This window comes from Nyctibius grandis, chromosome 4, assembly GCF_013368605.1.
Source record: "Nyctibius grandis isolate bNycGra1 chromosome 4, bNycGra1.pri, whole genome shotgun sequence".
NCBI lineage: Eukaryota > Metazoa > Chordata > Aves > Nyctibiiformes > Nyctibiidae > Nyctibius > Nyctibius grandis.
The window spans coordinates 47,072,152-47,087,640 of record NC_090661.1 but is presented as its reverse complement, the minus strand read 5'-3'; the positions used below and the strand labels follow the sequence as shown (position 1 = coordinate 47,087,640).

At 43.3% G+C, this 15,489-nt stretch overlaps 1 protein-coding gene across 2 annotated transcripts in view; it reads right to left on the bottom strand.

The window, feature by feature from the left end:
• The window catches only part of TTLL5 (tubulin tyrosine ligase like 5), a 149,972-nt gene that overhangs the window by 132,982 nt on the left and 1,501 nt on the right, over positions 1 to 15,489 (bottom strand). For both annotated transcript variants that reach the window (XM_068398796.1, XM_068398795.1), the window contains exons 3-9: positions 10,166 to 10,275; positions 8,220 to 8,302; positions 7,291 to 7,397; positions 6,612 to 6,742; positions 5,959 to 6,041; positions 3,860 to 3,929; positions 3,481 to 3,565 (exon numbers count right to left, since the gene is read on the bottom strand). In XM_068398796.1, coding sequence (XP_068254897.1) covers positions 3,481 to 3,565; positions 3,860 to 3,929; positions 5,959 to 6,041; positions 6,612 to 6,742; positions 7,291 to 7,397; positions 8,220 to 8,302; positions 10,166 to 10,275 — 669 coding nt within the window. The remainder of the gene's footprint in view (positions 1 to 3,480; positions 3,566 to 3,859; positions 3,930 to 5,958; positions 6,042 to 6,611; positions 6,743 to 7,290; positions 7,398 to 8,219; positions 8,303 to 10,165; positions 10,276 to 15,489) is intronic.

Genomic DNA, 15,489 nt, shown 5'->3' with positions numbered 1-15,489 from the left:
TAATCGGTACTGAAGCACAGCTGCTCCTGGCACCCCGATTACCAGTACTAGGCTGGATGTTCAAGGGTAAGGTTCCTACTACTCATCATGCAACTGATGCTACATGGAGTAAATGGATTGCATTAATTACACAGAGGGCTCGAATAGGAAACCCTAATCGCCCAGGAATCTTAGAAGTGATCATGGACTGGCCAGAAGGCAAAGACTTCGGAATGCCACCAGAAAAGGAGGTGACACGTGCTGAAGAAGCCCCACCGTATAATGAACTACCAGAGGATGAGAAGCAGTATGCCCTGTTCACCGATGGATCCTGCCGTCTTGTAGGAAAGCATCGGAAGTGGAAAGCTGCTGTATGGAGTCCTATACGACGAGTCACAGAAGCCACAGAAGGACAAGGTGAATCAAGTCAATTTGCAGAGGTAAAAGCCATCCAGCTGGCTTTAGGCATTGCTGAACGAGAAAAGTGGCCAAGGCTGTATGTTTATACTGACTCATGGATGGTGGCAAATGCCTTGTGGGGGTGGTTAAAGCAGTGGAAGCGAAGCAACTGGCAGCGTAAAGGGAAACCTATTTGGGCTGTTGAACTGTGGCAAGATATTGCTGCTCGGCTAGAGAAACTAGTCGTGAAGGTACGTCATGTAGATGCTCACGTACCTAAAAGTCGGGCAACTGAGGAACATCGAAACAACCAACAAGCAGATCAGGCTGCTAAAGTGTTCCACATAGATTTGGACTGGGAACATAAAGGTGAACTATTTTTAGCTCGGTGGGCTCATGACACTTCAGGTCATCAAGGGAGAGATGCAACATACAGATGGGCTCGTGACCGAGGGGTGGACTTAACTATGGACTCTATTGCACAGGTTATCCATGATTGTGAAACATGCGCCGCAATTAAGCAAGCCAAACGGTTAAAACCTTTGTGGTATGGGGGGCGGTGGTTGAAATATAAATATGGGGAGGCCTGGCAAATTGACTACATCACACTCCCTCAGACCCGCCAGGGTAAACGTTATGTACTTACCATGGTGGAGGCGACCACCGGATGGCTGGAAACATACTCTGTGCCCCATGCCACTGCCCGGAACACTATTCTGGGCCTCGAAAAGCAAATCTTGTGGCGACACGGCACGCCAGAGAGAATTGAGTCGGATAACGGTACTCATTTCAAAAACAGTCTCATAGATAACTGGGCCAAAGAGCATGGCATCGAATGGGTATATCACATCCCCTATCATGCACCAGCCTCTGGGAAAGTTGAACGGTATAATGGGCTGTTAAAAACTACCCTAAAAGCAATGGGGGGTGGAACCTTTAAAAACTGGGATAAGCGTTTGGCACAAGCTACCTGGCTAGTTAACACCAGAGGATCTATCAACCGAGCTGGCCCTGCTCAGTCAGACCTTTTACATACAGTAGAAGGGGATAAAGTCCCTGTGGTGCATGAAAGGAATCTGTTGGGAAAAACTGTCTGGGTTCTTCCTGCTACGGGCAAAGGTAAACCCATTCATGGGATTGCTTTTGCTCAAGGACCTGGATGTACTTGGTGGGTGATGCTGCAGGATGGTGGAGTCCGATGTGTCCCTGAAGGTGATCTGATCTTGGGTGAGAATACTTAATTCTGAACTGCATGATGTTAATTGCTGCATAATACTAACAGTGTTCATAAGTGTCTTTCAGGTTGAAGCAGTGGTGATGAGACCGGAGCTAGCTGCAAGTGGAGTCCAGTAACCTCCTCGAGACTGACATCTTTAACCTGCAACCCGTGGGCACGAACTGTGACAAAGCTCATATCATCTCTCCTACCCTGGGAGACTCCTAGCCAGATGGAAACCCACAATCCTAAACTAAATGAACTTGATGAACTTTTTTTTTTGTATAGAGATGAATCATAAACTAATGTTATCTGTATATATTTTAAAATGAAAAGTTAGTGGTGATCTGAGTATCACGTGAATGGTATGGAATAAGGGGTGGAATGTCCTGGTTTGGCCTAAACCAGGCCGATTTTCCTTTCAGTGATTTTTACTTTCAGCTAAGTCTCCTCTAAGTAACTGCATTTTCTGAAACTAACTGCATGTTTTTGCAGACAGTGTCTGCTTCCAGGACTGATAACGCTCGAAGTTTGTAGTTATCACTGAGGCACCGGTAGGGATGTTGTGCAGAAAGGCTCTTGCTGTACTTATTCTTGAGAGAAACCAAGGTCACTGCTGAATTCCTCATTGCTTACGAGTGAAGAGCCGAAGGGGGGTCGCAGCTGCAGAGGGGAGCGGACAGGGCAGGTGACCCAAAACTGACCAACGAGGGTATTCCATCCCATACACGTCATTCTCGGTATAAAGTGGGGGGATCACGAGGGTCTCGCTCTCTTTCTGCTATGGCCGGTGTCCAGGGAGGACTCCGTCTGTTTTCCTGCTGCCCCCGATCCCGATCCGTGCGTTCCTGAATCCAGCTCTCGACCATCGCTAGGCCCAGGCTGGGCCTTCCCGGAGCCTGCCCTGCAGTGCCGGTGGTGACGTGGCTGACTTCAGGGGAGCTCAATCTTGGTTTTGTATATATATTTGTATATATTTGATTATTTCTATTATTATTATTATACTTTTTTTTTAATTATTATAGTTTATTAAAACTGTTTTAATTTTCCAACCCAGAAGTCTCTCTCCCTTTTCCCTTTCCCTTTCCCTCTGGGGGGAGGGGATAACAGAGGGCATCTGCCGCAGGTTTAATCGCCAGCCCAGCTTTAAACCGTGACACCACTACAGTTAAGTTTCTGGTCTGTTGGAAATTCAGAGGGATGATTATTTCAATTTTATTAGTTACTATAGACAGATATTTAGCTAAACTTCTGTGATTATGAGAAACAGGTATTTTTGGTAGATAAGTGTTCCTCCTAGGAATCTTAAGCATCTTTCATGACTTACATGCAAAAGAAAATTGACATCTTGCAGGGTAAGAACAGTCAACTAGTCTAAACCCACTTATTCAATACTGTAGAAAACACAAATAATGACCTAAAATTTAGAAAAGCAGTTGAAAGTATTAAAACAAAGGCCAATACAGCCAACAACAGGTCTCCAACGGCCTTTGTCTTTAGGATTAAACAGAAATTGATGAAGTTTAGATTCCCTTCACCTTGGAGGATGGAGAAGGGGCACAAATGCACCAAGAGTCCAAAGAGGTTTCAAGAACCTGACCTTGAGAATGACCACACCATGATGGTGCCTGTGGCCACTCAACCCTTAAGAGTTGAAAACTTGCTTTATTTATTACATATGTAATAAAGTCCCTCACTAAAGATCCTATAATCTATATAAAGAAAACTGATGGGACACAGCATGATGAAGTATCATATTTAAACTCTGCAGAACTTCTTAACTGGCACTTCCCTCATTTACTACTGTGTCAGAAGTACAGAGGCAAGCCAAGACATCTCTGGATCACCAAGTGCAGGTACACTGAGAAAGAAGAAACCTCCCCTACCTGACCAATCCTTCCTCGTAGAGATAGATGACAAGCGGATCATAGGATGTAACCAGAACGTAGAGGCGCACATCGAATTTGAAATCTGAAATACAGTTGTCAAGAGTCAGTGACTGCAGATATCGTTCAGACATTACATCCAGTTGAGGAATTTTAATAGACCTTGAGAGCAATAAACCATTGTCTACTGCTGACACAGGTGCCTGAAGCTTTCCCAGTTGAAAAGCTTCCAGATTTTAAGGAATTCTCTCATTACATTTTTCCGGTAATAGAGGAAGATAGACCACTCAATTATTCAACTAAATTCCTGCAAATGTTGCAGAGATCCTCAGGTGTGAGGTTGGGGGAAGACAGAAAAGCAATTCCTAAGTACACTCACCATCTACGAGCAGAGGGTTGCTGATGTAACGAGAAACCAGGATGTTGTCTTCCAGGACTATCTGGTTTGGCTACAGAAGAACAGAGAATCCAAGAGTGAAAAAACAGGAGGCTTAAGGAATAAGATGACTAGAGCAAACCCACCATTTTTTCCAGCCTTTCCATCCTAAAGCCACTCTGTACCAACAACTATGTCTGGGGAGGGAGGAAAAAAAAACAAAATGAAAAAACACCACTGTCAGTCACAACATACTTAAGCTAATTAGATCCTAACCAGAAGCCTGGGAATGATAACATTGCCAAAAAAACACCCATTGAATCTCCCAGTTAAGTGTTCCTTAGAGTAGAATATAGATTTAACAGTCACATGGCAGTGACGTAGAACAGGCAGGAAAAAAAAAACACATCTAAGAAGCAACTGTCATTCTGTTTGCTTCTCAAATGTTTAACCAAACATATGGAGGAGGAGTTTAGAAGACAGTGGAAGGAGTATGTAACTACAGCTGGTAAGGAAGTCACAAGTGAAGAAAATGACTCACATCAACTTGTGATCTTTATAGCTAGATCTTGTGCTGGTATCCAACCTTTTTGCCTACATGAGTAAATACCTTCTACCGAGGTTCAGTTCACAGCAGGGGCTACTGTACCAGGAAGACACTACCCTTGTAACTCAGAACAAAAAGCTCTATCTATGACAAATATACATCACAAAGTCATGGGATCTGTTGAAAAAGCTTTTACTTTTCGCTGTATGTAAGCCTCTCTCTTGTAACCAGTTTTAACTACACGTACAGTTTCTTGCAAAACATTTTCTTGCCTTCATTTTGCAAAAGAGCCAAGAGCACCCCGTCATCTTGCCTTTATTCAATTTTGCATGTATTCAGCCACAGCACTGCATCATGAGCAGGAAGCCTAAGCATATAGAGCGCACATACACAATGTAAGGAAACAAGCTCAACTTCCCTCAGCACCTCACACAAAAGTGACAGCCTGCTTTATTATGAATCAGAGATATTCAAAGGTTTGTTGTTTTGTTGTGGGTTTTTTGTTGCTGTTTTTCAACACTTTTGTGATGAGATTCTAGAAGACACTCCCTTAATGGCATCACACTGAAGGAAACTGAAGTCTTTGGGCCAGACTAGTTGAAATGTTTCTGGAACAGATATACAAAAAGGGAGACTGGTCCCAGAAGGGTCTTTTCCCCAGTTCATGGCCAACTGCCATATAAGCCTGAGCTTGTTCCTCTCTTTCAAGCAAAGAAAAAGCTGAGTGCAGCTCTGGAAATACTTACCTCATACACTTGGCAAATTGCTCCCTTATTTTATGGGAAATTATCCAAGTAGAGAACAGATGAGGCAGCATGACCCCTTCAGTGCAGGGGAGGCTAAAGGGGTTTGAGTGAGTGAAAACAAGATGACTCACCAGTCAGTTTTGCTGCTGAGAATATTTATTGGAATCCCCTCATGTGTTTGGCTCCTGCCCAGATGTATTTGTTACCTATGACAATCTAACTCCCTGCAAAGCCCAAAAAGGGCAAAAGACACTACAAACAGGCACACTGATTTCAAAGAACCATCCCCATCACATCTCAGTAAGGGCACACTGCCATCTAGATAATACAGCTCTAAGACTGATACACATGCTCCTGTATCCCGTAAGGTTTCATTTCAACTGGTCTTTTTCAGGGGGAAGAGGGAGATGAGGGGACTGTCTGAGGACTGTTTAGGTCACACAGGGAAACAAGGAGAGTTCTGGGAATCTTCCCAAGGCCAGCCTACTGTCAGCCACAAGGAGAGCATGAAGCAGTACAGCTTCCCAAACTGTCTCATGGAGCATGAACTTGCTTCTAATAAGCTAAGACTTGAAATTATGTTGCAAGATAAGCACAGCATACAAAGAAATAGACTGCTTTTGGTTACGCAGCATAGGCCCAGGCAAGCTTTGCCAGCTGCTCAGGACTGTTGAACTGCTCACCAATGTATGGTTGAAATTCAGAGCAGGGCCAGTGCCTGGTTAGATGTTTCCACGCCCCTTGCCTGGAAGCTGGCACAGTTTTGCAGACAGTGCTACTGAAGAGCAGTTCTTTTGCTGAACACTTACATTGTTTATCAGGTAGACACCTCGACCCCTGGAAGAGGCCACGGGCTTCACTATCCATGGGCCTCTGTCCTTAGAATAGGTATCTGGTTAAAAGAAAACAGCACAAGTCTGAAACATCTTCTATTTTGCTTATTTACAGAGGAGCAAGAATCAAGAATGTTGCTTACAGTAAAAGCTTTCGAGAACTCCATGAGGAGATCGATCAAAGTCTACTTTTTAGATGTCCTATTTTACCGCTTGGGACTCACTGCAATTATTATGGCTCCTCCCTGAAGCCCCTCCTACTGCTCCAATAGATTCATTTCTCTGCCCTACACCTCCTTTTGGCACTTCTCTCTTCAGTACTCCCATATATTTGTCAGAGATATTGTGAAGTTGATCATCAACAACACTGTGCACAAAAAAAAAAGCTCAATTCTGAAGCCTTAAGCCAACATCAGCTTCTTGAGGACTTATGCAGGCATAGACTAAACAGCAGAGTAGAAAATATATAAAGAAATCACGTGGGCCTTTTCCACTGTCTTTCCAGCTTTCTCTAATTTTGTTGCCTTAACCACTGGGCATGATCAACAGGCTGGGATATTAAAAGTAATTCCCTTCCCCCCACCCACTTATTTTGATTTAGGTCTGGGCATCATCAGCCATTCACTTACTGCAGAAGTCCTGGTACTCTGTTGGGAGGATAAAGGTCTGAGGTAAGATATGGAATGTCTTGAACCCATGGGCCAGCTGCATACGACTGACGTTCTTGTATAGTCTGTCCTTTCGTGTCAGTTCATAAGACCTGAAGTCCCAAAACAAGAGACTGTATCTATTTTTTCCCCACATAAAAAAAACCCCACATCCTAGTTACTAAAGCATCTGTAGCCCTGTCAGATGTGTAAACTCTAACATACAACTACTCTTCAGTTTTACCATCTCTGTCCTATGGCCATATCAATAACCATCCTCATTTGTAGCACCTCTTGCAATTCCCAAGACAGACTGAAGCACAGCAAACTGTTATAATGGTGTTTGTAAACTTTAGGAGATGACATATTACTACCTCTGTAACTAAGAACCCAAAGCCCCAAATACTTTACTTATCCATCAAATAAAGAAAAAAAAAATTTTTTTAAATCCAGTATTCAGGCTACAGACAAGCACTTCAACTTACATAGTATCTCCCCAAAACCCCAAAGACTGTTTAGAATGAAGACAGCATGTGGCACAGGCCCAGTGCATTGAGACTTTATAGTATCATGTATACTCTCTTTTTTAGAGCTATCTAGGTTCAGATTTTTGCAAATTATCACAAAGATATTCAGCAAAACACGATTATCAAGGCCTTACCTAGGGAAATGATTGACCTTCTGAATATCTGTAAGGGAACGCAGCAAGTAGGGCTTCAAGTGTGATCCTGTCCACATAAGATTATAATCACTGCTATTAGGGTGCACCTAAAAAGCAACATAAGAACACCACACACAAAAACAGAGAACTAATAAAAAGCACCACCACTTGTCCTACAGACTGTGACCTTATGTCTATGAGACCAAAGCAATTCTAGTTTAAGACAATCTCCTCTACCTATCTCTAATATTAGGGCAACTCAAGCCAGACTGCTGCCCTAAGCTACTGTACAGGAGTGCTAGGAAATAACCATGTCATATTTATCTAAACAAACTTGTGGGTTTGTTCTTAGACTGTTTAAACTCAATTTGTAAAGCATTTTAGATTTCTTCAGGAAACTTGAGAAACCTGTTCCTTAACTTGGTGTTATCAGAAGAAAATCCACCATATACACATCTCAAACTATCATTCGCTGCATATAGGACATTCTTTAGAGCAAGACAGGTGCTAGAAGAGAAACGTGAAACTCTACATCAATGCTTCTGTGAGCTTGCAAAGGCTGAGAGACTAAATCCTTCAGATCTTCCCAAGGGTGTGAGATGACACTTTAAAAGCAAGATGAGAAAAGACACATGACCCAACTTCAGCATCCCTTTTTCCCTAAGTTTACAGGCTTAAGGCTAAAGGGTACTCGTTTAAGAGAGAAAAATCATGACATATTTCCTGTCTGCATGGCAGGGTATGTAAATAAAAAAAAACCTCAAGAGGGTCCAACAGCAACTTCTCAGTTCTAACCCTGCAGCGTAAAAAAAACCAAACAAACAAACCAACCACAAAACAAAGCACAAAAAAAAACCCCAAAACATAATAATCATCATCACCACTTCCCAGCCCAGCACATAATAAGATCTGAAGTTCATTGCACTCACCTCATGGAATCCATGGGCAGTCAGAATGCTTCGAACCAGACGGCTGTCTGTTCGCACAATCTTGTAGGACAAGTGGTAGCGCTCTGTTAAAAGGGCAAGAGACACGATATTAATGTCTGCACCTAGAAGAATAAACCAAAGTTACCTACACTACCAAGGAAGAGAGAAGAACACCACAAGACTCAGCACAGTACAGCTGCACTTAATCCACAGTGGAGCATCCACACAGTAGCAGCACATAACAGGCAATGGGGGATAGGAAATGCCTGTCCATCTCTTGGGGCATTAACTCCAATGATGGCATTGAACTGATTTACATCAATCCTTAGGTATAATATTGCTGCATCACTGAACCCTATCGTATCAAAATAAAACAGAGGACATGCTAACAATGCCCAGATTTTTTTTTTAAACAGCTCTTTATATGGACTGCTTTATAACACTCCAAACATGATTTCAGCTCTTTCTATTCAAGATTGGTATTCCTAGCTAAAAGGAATCATGCCATATGCCCCTCATTGACATGCCTAGCTTATATGATCAGGTTTTAGATCTTGAAAACCCAAAAGAAAACACTGAATTTTTGTTCACATCTCATTCACCTGTACTGATCTTCCAATAAATAACTGCAAAAAAATAGTAGGAAATAAAGTAAATAGGACAAGGAAAGAAAGAGAGAAATCACTATCTAAGTAGAAAGTCATAAAAGCAAAAGCAAGTAGCAAGACTAGAGGCCAGTCGTCACACAAAGGGATGTGGCAATACATAAAAGAATTCAAAGAAAGCAGAGGCAGAAATTGCAACACTAGAATACAGAATCACTTGGAAAAGCCACTTTACAGATTGGTTCAACCTGAGAATAGAAAGATGAAAATTAGATTAAACCTCAGGAAATATGTTCTACCAATAAAAATAAGTCTAAAGAAAAGAGTAAGAAGTATCATAATCTTGGACTGGACAAAGCTAAAGGAAAATTAACAAGTTGCACTAGTCAGCAGTAGACTTGTTAAACCATGAAAAGCCTCTGCCTCCTGAGAAAAAGCAGAAGGGGGACCACACTCTAGTTAGGATACAAGTTAAATTACCATCAGCTTCTGACACCATTCAAGTATGTTCACATGAAAAGGATCAGGAGTTTCCACACACAGATCACCTCCACCCCTTAACCCAGCAAGCCAGAAGCATTTCTGCTTGGGTAGGATATTAGAAATGAGGGCACCAATTACCTCAGAAAGGGAGAGGCAAGAGAAGAAAGAAGTGTCAGCATCTTCACAAAAAGATGAGTAGATTTTAGCTTTTCTCCAACTCAGCACATCCAGAATGAGCTCCCAGCTGTACACACCCACCAAGTACTAACTGTTGCAATCCAGAGTGACTGTTCATAACAACTCTGCCTCTTATTCAGAGGCTCTCCCTTATTTGACACTAGACAGGTTTGGTCTCCCGACTCAAGTGCTGCCAGAGCAGCAATCATTTTGCTTATGGCCTTACTCCAGTTGTGAGGCTGTAGACACAGAGATTTGTTACTACAGCTTACTGCTGTTCTTACCACTGTGGGGCTGGCTGCTTTATTTCCCAATGAAACTCTCTCAAAACTCACTGCAATGATTGATTTTAAGCTCTTAGCTACAGAGTAGTGAATTTATATTCTGGTCATAAGTTCTAGCATGGCCTCCAAGTTTGATTTGCAAGCAGACAGTTCCAACTCAAAACACATCAGAACCCAATGGAGGGACAAATACAGATGCTTGATACAACCCAAAGACATGATAAACATTCACCAACCGATCAAGCGTTTCTGAACATCTCAGTGCTCAGAGACAAGACAGGATTGTAATTTCCTTCCTACAATGTCCTCTTCCCCACCGCAAAGAGAAAGGAACATCCAGGTAAGAGACTTCCACCTCACGCCTTCAGGCCAAAATCTGGCACATAGTTGCACCCACCTCCAATTAGGCGGAGGTAGCTGTCGTTCGTCAGAATGGCTTCAGCATGAAACACCAAGACGGGGATCCGCCTGCAGCCGCCACCAGTCCACCTGATACATGGATGATCTCTGAAATGGCAAGATAATCAGTATAAACAACTGCTGAGCCTCATACACGCAGCAGTCACAACAAGGACACAGCAATTCTCCATACTTGCCCACCTAGCCTCTGGGCAGGGCACAGGCAAACACACTGAGGGAAAATAAGGGAAGATTGGCGAGGAGGATTGTAAAGTTGTTCAAGCAACTTGCAGCTTTACATACATCATTCTAGTCGTTGTCTGTCCCTGTGTGTTTGACAAGTACAACATCTCTGTTCAGATAACATAGGCCTGTGATAGACTTAGAGGCACCCTACTGAACATGCTTCAGATTCCTGCCCTGCGGTGGGAAAGATCAAAGCACAGTGGTAAACCACGCCTGTGTGAATCCCTGAAAAACAGGCCCAAACAGCAGGTTAGGTGATCCTCTAGCAAGGACCAAGCTCCACAGTGCCTGCATCCCTGCCTGTGTGCCTCTGCTCAGGTGCTGCTTCGGGGATCCCCTGATTGGCAAGGTAAATGAAAATGAATTTACCCTTTGCATTTCAGCTGTGGCTTTGTTGTTGTTCCCGCGTCCTGCCTATGCTGAGTCACACATTTGGCATAGTCAGCAGGATCCAGGAACAGCCATGCCATGGCTGGCAAAAAAGTCGGGGACTGGGGAAGCCACAACGGTGACTCCCCATATTCTGGGATGGCACAGTACTGAGCACGGGACCCCCGTGGCCACTTTCCTGGCTACGTTGGCTTCGCCAGAAGCGTGGCCTGAAATGATGATGGGGAAGTGGTTACCCCCCAGACAACTGAAATAGCTATGTGCAGATGGCCGTGGAAAGCGGCATCAGACTCTTCTCACGAATTAGCAGGGAGATTCGGATGGTTATTAGCTACTGGTCTTAGAGCTCTCGACCATGAAGTTGTTGCATTATGGAGTAAAATGAGAGAATTGGAGAAGGAAGTCAGGACTTACAAGATGCAAAGGCGATCGCGCAAGAAGTAATTACTACTCAAGCAGAGCAGTGCCATGGGATGCATGATACTCTAGAATGGTTGATAGCGCGTACTGCTAATAAACAGGGTAGGGGGAGTGAGCAAGTGGCTGTGTGGTGCCTAGTTGCCGGCTGGGGTTAAACCACGACAGCCCTTTTTGGCACCCAATGTGGGGCATGAAAGGTTCAAGATAACAACAGATTTGATTGGAACGTGCTAGATCAAATTTATAGTCGTTATTGCTGTTTAGCTATTAATCAGCAGGCTTCTGTGCTTGCCATGGGGCTTGTTTGCCTTACTGTATAGGTTAGAGTCTAGTGCTCATTAGTGGCTGCTTTTTGCTTTTGCTGCTTATTGTACTGCTTATCACCTTACTCTGCTGTGCCTGGGAACATTCTGAGAACAGCAATGGCTCATGTGTTGATTACGGGATTCAATCCGGACAGGGTAGCAGTAATGAGGAGAATCAAAATGGAGCTTCTGAGAGGAGCACCTGCCTCACTAAAACCCTTGTTATACCAGCAATCATAAATGCTACTGGTAATGTAGGCGCGCTAACAAAAACATTGAGGGAAATTGGGGCTTTAACTTCAGGACCATCCGTGTGGATGGTGGATAAAGGAAAGCCAGCAAAACCAAAAGAAGTTACATCATAGGTGATGAGAAAACAAACGTGGAATGATCTTGTACAAGCCAGTATCCCACAATCAGAAATAGATGGGACCACAACATCAGAAATGTTTCACTGATGGCAAAAGTTAGTGGTCTATGCAAAAAAGCTGACTGCCCCTGGCCCCACCGCCAGCTCAGCGCCCTCCCTCCACCCCTGCCTGCCACCTAAAGGCAACGCTCTACCTGGCAAATGTCAAAACAGCAGAAATGAAGGTTTGGCAGGTCCCCCAACATTGCTGAATCCTATTTGGCCTGTTCAAAAACCAGACGGCGCTTGAAGAATGACTGTAGATTATAGAGAATTGAATAAAGCCACCCCCCTACTTGCAGTTACAGTATCAGACACGGTTACTCTTATAGGAAAAAAATCAGCAAAAATTTACAACCCTGGAAGGTAGTGATAGATCTTGCTAATGCTTTCTTTTCAATAGCCATTACATACTTATAAAGCACATGCACATAACTGTACTATTTGTACACAGCTACATTTAAGAGCATTATATAGGCCATGGGAAAAAACAAAACAGGGTCAGCAGACCTTGAATACCTGGCAGGTTGATTATATGGGCACCCTGCCCCTGTCAGGGGGGTGGCGATCTGCATTCACTGCTGTGGATACAGTGTCAGGACTGTTTTTTGCTAAACCCACCAAATATGCTAATTGACATAGCACAATTGAAACATTAGAACAACTCATTCTCTCCCAAATTATTAACTATAGGGGAAGTGAAATTGTTCACGCTGACAGATTGCGTGGTGGGACCAGGACCTATTAGTCTAGATGTGAAGATTCATATAATAACCCCCGAGAATGCCATATGGTTCTGTACTGCAACTTCTCCTCTTATTTTACATCCTTTGTTGATACCTGAAATACAAGAACTTGAGAATCTGGTATCTTCAACGAATACCTGTGCCTTATCTAAAGGAGACAGCATCAGAACAGTTATTGATGTCACGAAACCAACATCAAATTGGAGTTCAATCTGAGAAAGCGCAAGCCATAGCTCTCCAAACCTGATGTGGGGTAATTGCTCACACTGATATCAAACCCAGAGTAATATTAGCTGAAGGAGCTGGAGCAACGGCATATGTATTACTGGAAGGAGATTATACCTGTTTTCCTCCTCCCTTATCACAGGATGGCTCGTCATGCTTTGTAGTCTTGTACTACAAGCACATGCCCTGGATACATTTTCACGAGATTGACATGTAAAGACTTGAATTTGGTTGGCCTCTACTGTAGCTAACTTATCTGCCTTTTGTGTTGAAGGAAGATTAACAGCTGCAGATGTCTTGACAGCGTGTTTCATTGGTGTGCCAACGCCCCTAGCTGTATTACAGAGCTATACTATGCTAAGTGCTTTTGATATTAATGTTCCTCGTTGCTATTCTTTCCAAGTAGGTAATGGCTGTACACCAAGGAACACTACAAAATTGGTTGGTGGTGGACAACCTTCTTCGACACCATAAACACCACTCTGATTTTGAAGGCATGTGTTGCTTCAACATAACTGATGAATCAGCCAGCATAGTGGACAACACTGAACATCTCCAGGACTCAATGCATCAAATGAAACAATCTACTGGTGGTACCTGGCTGGCTGAGTTGTTTAATTCCCTGACATGACAAGTGGGACACCTGATTCAAAGCATTATTGTAGGGATATGTTTATTCCTTTTTCTATATATGTTTATTACGTGCCTCTGTAACTTACCCTGCCCAACACCCTGCAAGCTCAAATGAACACCTCCAGCTCTGCCAGCCCCAGCAGAAGTGGTCCCTTGAGCGAGGGGATAGAATATGGGAAAATAACGGAAGATTGGCAAGGAGAATTGTAAACACGGTCAAGTGACTTGCAGCTGGGGTGTAGAAAAATGCATATACTAATCATTGTTTAGCCTTGTGTGTTGGACAAGTAGAATGTTCAGATAACATAGGCCTGTGATACACTTTGGGGCACCCTACTGAACATGCTTCAGATTCCTACCCTGCTGTGGGAATGATCAAAGCACCATGGCAAACTATACCTGTGTGAATCCCTGAAAAACAGACCCAAACAGAAGGTTTGGTGATCCTCTAGCAAGGACCAAGCTCTGCAGTGCCTGCACCCCCACCTGTGTGCCTCTGCTCAGGTGCTGCTTCAGGGATCCCCCGGTTGGCAAGGTAACAAAAATAAATTTACTCTTTGCATTTCAGCTGTGGTTCTGTTGTTGTTCCTGCGCCCTGCCTATATTGACTCACACACACACGCGCGAGGCATCCTTGGTACTCAGCTACAAAGGGAATCTTCCAGATCATCCTCTTTTTGAGTTGGCCTTGCCAGCCTAAGTCAAAGTTCTGTTTAATTTCTATTTATTTTACTGAGCGTAATTTCAGAGAAACCCCGTGAATTTTTACGGCTACAGTTCTCTGGATTTATAGCCTGAAAACAGGATCTATAATTCAGGATAAACCATAATTGCTGGTATCCACACAACCAGACCTTACAATGCAGTTTCCAGTCTCCAATTTAAGAACTGTAAACAAGTGCATGCTGCCTGGTTGTAATCCTGGACTCTGAAGTGCACAAAAAGGCACTCACGCAGAGTTTGAGACTCCAGAACCAGCTTGGCTCAACACAACTGATAAACTTGTGTGTTCTTCCTTTTTAATTTCTGACAGATGCAGTGGAACGGAAGCCCAGAATTCAACAATAATGCTCCCAGCCAGCCGCTCAAGCTACAGGTTCCGAGATACAGTGATCAGTTCTGTCCAAAACAACAAGACTACATTGGGAACTATCATCTCCTCAGAGGAATTAAGGACACACACAAAAAAAACTAAGATCTGTTATATAAAATCCTAAAATCACAGAAAGAAAGCCTGTCAACATCCCTAAGCAAATAAAACTCAGGCTGCTTATTACTCACTGCGCAAGGAAATGGAACCATGAAAAAGTTAACAGAAAACAGAGACTGAGGGGTTGGACAGACACATCTCTAGCTACAGAAAGAGGAAGACATATAAAGACCCGCAGAGTACACAGAAGCATTTGTCTATAGAATGTGCAAGCTCATTGTCTGTCAAAGGTTTGGAGAAACTACACAAGACAAAACACTTCCTACACTTAAAACACAGAGATAAAAGAGCAACTTTCTGATGCTAGGACAAGTAAGTGCCCTTCCAACCCAAACCATTCTATGATTCTATGATTAAGTGTAACCTTGGTCCTCTTAACCACGTTATTACCGTTATCACCCAGACAAATTAACAGCACACCCATCTGCTTCCACCAGCTCTAAAGAAAAAAAAAATTTAAAAAAAGGAATCATCTACTGGGGTGTAATTAGCTGTTCAGACTGGAAGAGATCCAAGAAGCTTCCAGAATTTACACTACAGGCCAGAGCCTTATATAAGTGCGAAATGAGCTGAGGCAACAGGAGGGGAGTTTATGTTAAGCCTGTCTTGAGGATTTGCAGTAAGGCACAATCCTCCAGGTGACAGTCATTCATTCCTAGCATGACCCTTGGTCACTTGATGCAGACACACTGTCACAATTATGTTCCAGGTGAAGGCAGTTCTGGACCTTTCCATCCA